General features: G+C 42.0%; 3 protein-coding genes across 3 annotated transcripts; all 3 read left to right on the top strand.

The window, feature by feature from the left end:
* Positions 1-304: 304 nt before the first annotated feature.
* Positions 305-1,612, top strand: TbgDal_V6550 (64 kDa invariant surface glycoprotein, putative; the record flags this gene model as incomplete). Its single annotated transcript, XM_011775500.1, has 1 exon — positions 305-1,612. One exon carries the CDS (start codon positions 305-307, stop codon positions 1,610-1,612), a length of 1,308 nt encoding a protein of 435 aa, XP_011773802.1.
* Positions 1,613-2,281: 669 nt separating this feature from the next.
* TbgDal_V6560 (hypothetical protein, conserved) lies at positions 2,282-2,806 on the top strand (the record flags this gene model as incomplete). Its single annotated transcript, XM_011775501.1, has 1 exon — positions 2,282-2,806. The coding sequence occupies one exon, from the start codon at positions 2,282-2,284 to the stop codon at positions 2,804-2,806; it is 525 nt and encodes a 174-aa protein (XP_011773803.1).
* Positions 2,807-3,251: 445 nt separating this feature from the next.
* TbgDal_V6570 (65 kDa invariant surface glycoprotein,(fragment)) lies at positions 3,252-3,821 on the top strand (the record flags this gene model as incomplete). The annotated part of the gene is made up of 1 exon (XM_011775502.1): positions 3,252-3,821. One exon carries the CDS (start codon positions 3,252-3,254, stop codon positions 3,819-3,821), a length of 570 nt encoding a protein of 189 aa, XP_011773804.1.
* Between the last annotated feature and the right edge of the window lie 88 nt (positions 3,822-3,909).

A 3,909-nucleotide genomic window follows, 5' to 3' on the forward strand; every position in this document is an offset into this window, starting at 1 on the left:
AGCACTACAGTTGGTGTGGCAAAATATTTATTTTATCCTTCAGCAAAACTAGGAAACAAGGATATCGACAGGATATCTGAGAGTGGAAAGTTGTTACTGTTGGAATGATGTGATTGCCTTTGTAAGATAATATGATTATGAAGTGGAAGTAAAGATGATAACTGCGGTTGTATTGCTAAAGTTACAATAATGTTTGCTGATGATTATATGAGTATTGCTTCTTTTTGTGCATAATTGCATTTATGTGGGAAAGTGATCTGGCTTGCGAAATATACAAAGAAGCGAAGTTTGATACAAGGGAAATATGATAAGGTGTTCCTTGGTTGCGGTTACCTTTGCAGGTTTACTGCTACGAGTGGTGGTAGCGAACTCGAATGCAAAGTTGACCAAAGATGGTGCGTTGGCGCTGTGTAAGCTGACGGATGTCGCTGATCTTGTTGCAACAAAAAAAGCAGATAAAATCAGAAAGGACACTGAAGGTTTCGCAGATGAGTTGAAACTCTGGCTGGACAGGTTGGAACACTGGTTACAAACGCTGGAAACCCGTGCACACAGCAACAACGGCTATTCGAAACTTTCGGATGCTGATACTAAAAAGGTAAAGGAAATATACGAAAAGGCGAAAGGTAAAGTGAGTGAACAACTCCCGAAAGCGAAAGAATTTGGCGAGGAAGCTGGAAAACGCCATCAGGAGGTGACCGAGGCAGCAAAGAGGGCGCGAGGATGGGGACTTGATGATGAGGGTCAAAACTCAAGTGGACTTCACCAGCTTTTAGAGTGGTACTGCGGAACGAAGGAAGATAATGCAAACAATCAGAAGTGTGATGGTGTTAAAGTAAAAGAACACTACTTAGGGCGGGAAAGGAACCCAATTGATTGCAAAGGAACGGGTTCTACAGTGCCGTTTTACCTGGATGTGACATCAGGGACGATGAAAGAGGCCTTAGAGAATTGGGAGAGGAAGAAGCCAAAAAGCGACGGTGAGCCAGTCAACAACAACTGGAAGGCCAACTACGACTCAGCTGTAAAAAAAATGGAGGAACTCGAAGAGTCACACGAAAAGGGGAAAAAGACAGTTAACGATGTATCTGGCTTTTATAATGCAGCGTACGCTCTTCATAGTGGATTGAGTGCAGGCAAGCCACTCAGCGAAGTTTTGGTCGAAGCCAAGGAAGCAAGCAGAAAGGGTGCAAAATTCACTAACCCTGGAGGTGCCGCTCCCGAGACCACACACCGAGGGGTTGGCACTTCAACTGGAGAGGGTGGGGCAACAGAAACAACAGGAGGAACATCAACAACAATATCAACAGGAACAGGAACAGGAACAACAAGTGGAACCGAACCAGAGGTCGTTGGAGCTGATGCGGACTTCGGTGACCTCCTGGAGACTAGTGATAGATCAGCACTAAGCAGTAAGATCAAGGAAAGCAAGGTAATACTTATGGCTGTTCTCATACCTGTCGCTATCCTCGCGATTATTACAGCCGTGGTGCTTGTGTTTGTGAGACGAAGAAGAGGTAATGCTGAAGATGTAATTGATGAGAAAGGTGAGGCAGTTTCTTCACCTGACAAAAAGGGTGGGGCAACCTCTCCATGTTACAGGAAGGAATGATATTATTATCTCTTGCTTATTTTGCTTAGTTTAGGAAGGGCTAACCTCTGGAGAGGTTAAAATTTAAAAATTTCTCACCTGTTGCGGGAGAGGTTTCCCTTCCATTATATATGACATTTTTATTCCACCCTCCGTCCCCATCCCCTCAAAATAAAAATAATAATAATAAACTATTTTTTCTGCAATAAATATTACGGGAGATGTGAAAATGGGTTGTATGTGCATATCTACAGCCCAAGCTGGCGTGAAGTAAAGGCGCATGTGTAGCACACTCCCCCCCCCCTTCATATGAAACAGTGCTTGTAAGATGTGCAATCTTCCCATCAAACAATTCAAAAATGTGGAGGTGTGGCCTGGCCATTTAGAAACGAATATATTTCCCCCTATTTATGGTGTAATAAGAAAATTCTTATTCCGTGAAGGGAATAGTGAGGTAAATAATCATATTTCGTATGCATTTTTAGTGAGACCTGCAGGGACCTGACACGGCTCATGAAACAATGGCGTCAGTGACAATATCTAATAAACTCATGGTCGATAAAAGACTGGGCATAAGGCAATGTGAAACTCACGCACTGTTGGGATATAAGCAGGTTAAAGGGCTTGGGGCAATGTAAAGCCTTGAAGAGCTTTCTTGTGAATAATTGTGGCAGTATTAAAAGTTTTAGTATGTTCAGATATTATGAGAGTATAAGAGAAATACGAATTGATGAGTGTGAGCTCTTGCGTAATGTTGATGTGCGTGAAGCAAATAATCCTCTCAAACTGATCATTGAAAAGTGTAAAGCGTTGGAAGATGTATATGTGGGTGGATGTGTAAAGATGGAGGTTATTGATATTCGTGAATGTGTCGGCTTACAGAAGGTAAGAGGACTAAAACATGTGAAGGAATTGCGGGAATTGAATTTATCTGGGTGTCGAAACCTGCGAGAGATAACTGGAATACACAGGTATGAGGACACGAGGTTGGAGAAGCTGAATGTTAAGTGTTGTGAGAAGCTGGAGGATTTGAGATTTTTGAGATATTGCAGGGTGCTGAAGAGTATTGTGATTTCTGATAGTGTGGTTACACAAGAGAGCGTGAAGTTATTCAACTACAGGGTGGAAGTTGTCAGTGAAACAGAATACTATTCAAAACGTAGCGGTGACAATGACACCTCCCACTCAACTCATAATGAACAAGTTGTTAGGTAGCTAATTTATGAATGTTACTATTTGTTTGTTCATATCCAGTAATCATCATATCAAAAGGAAATACTTCTTTCATACATGATATATGCATATGTGTACTCACATCCCATGGAATTGGAAATAAGAGAAACCATGAGCAACTACAAGTTGGTGTGGCAGAATATTTATCTTATCCTTCAGCAAAACTAGGAAACAAGGATATCAATAGGATATCTGAGAGTGGAAAGTTGTTACTGTTGGAATGATGCAATTGCCTTTGTAAGATAATATGATTACGAAGTGGAAGCAAAGATGATAACTGCGGTTGTATTGATGAAACTACAATAATGTTTGCTGATGATTCTATGAATATTGCTTGTTTCTTTTTGTGCATAATTGCATTTATGTGGGAAAGTGAACTGGCTTGCGAAATATACACTAAAGAAGCGAAGTTTGATACAAGGGAAATATGATAAGGTATTCCTTGGTTGCGGTTACCTTTGCAGGTTTACTGCTACGAGTGGTGGAAACAAATGAGGAAGCGAAGTTGAACAGAGAAGGTGCGTTGGCGCTGTGTAAGCTGACGGATCTTGCTAAAACTGTAGAAAAAAGAAGGGCAGACAAGATAAAAAATAAAACCGAAGGTTTTGCGGGTGATATACAGTGGTGGTTGGAAAGCTTGGAACGCTGGTTGAAAACGCTGCAGGACCCTGCACACAGTAACGATGGCTATTCGAAACTTTCGGACGCTGATACTAAAAAGGTGAAGGATATATACGAAAAGGCAAAGGATAAATTAAAGGAGAAGCTGCCAGAAGCAGAACAGTGGAGCGAGGAAGCGAAAAAACACTGCCAGGCTGTGACCGAGGCAGCAAAAAAGGCGCGAGGATGGGAACTTAATGATGAGGGCCAAAATTCCAGTGGACTTCACCAGGTTTTGGAGTGGTACTGCGGGAAGAAGGGAGAAATGCACAAAGCACTAGCTGTGAGGGTATTACGTTCCAAACCCATTAACCAGGGACGGAAAGGATACCATTGACTGTGAGGGAGTGGTCACAAAACCACCCTTAAGCGATATAACACCGGGGACCATGCAAAAACCCTTAAACGATGGGAAAAAAAAAAAA

The sequence above is a fragment of the Trypanosoma brucei genome, chromosome 5 (assembly GCF_000210295.1).
Source record: "Trypanosoma brucei gambiense DAL972 chromosome 5, complete sequence".
NCBI lineage: Eukaryota > Euglenozoa > Kinetoplastea > Trypanosomatida > Trypanosomatidae > Trypanosoma > Trypanosoma brucei.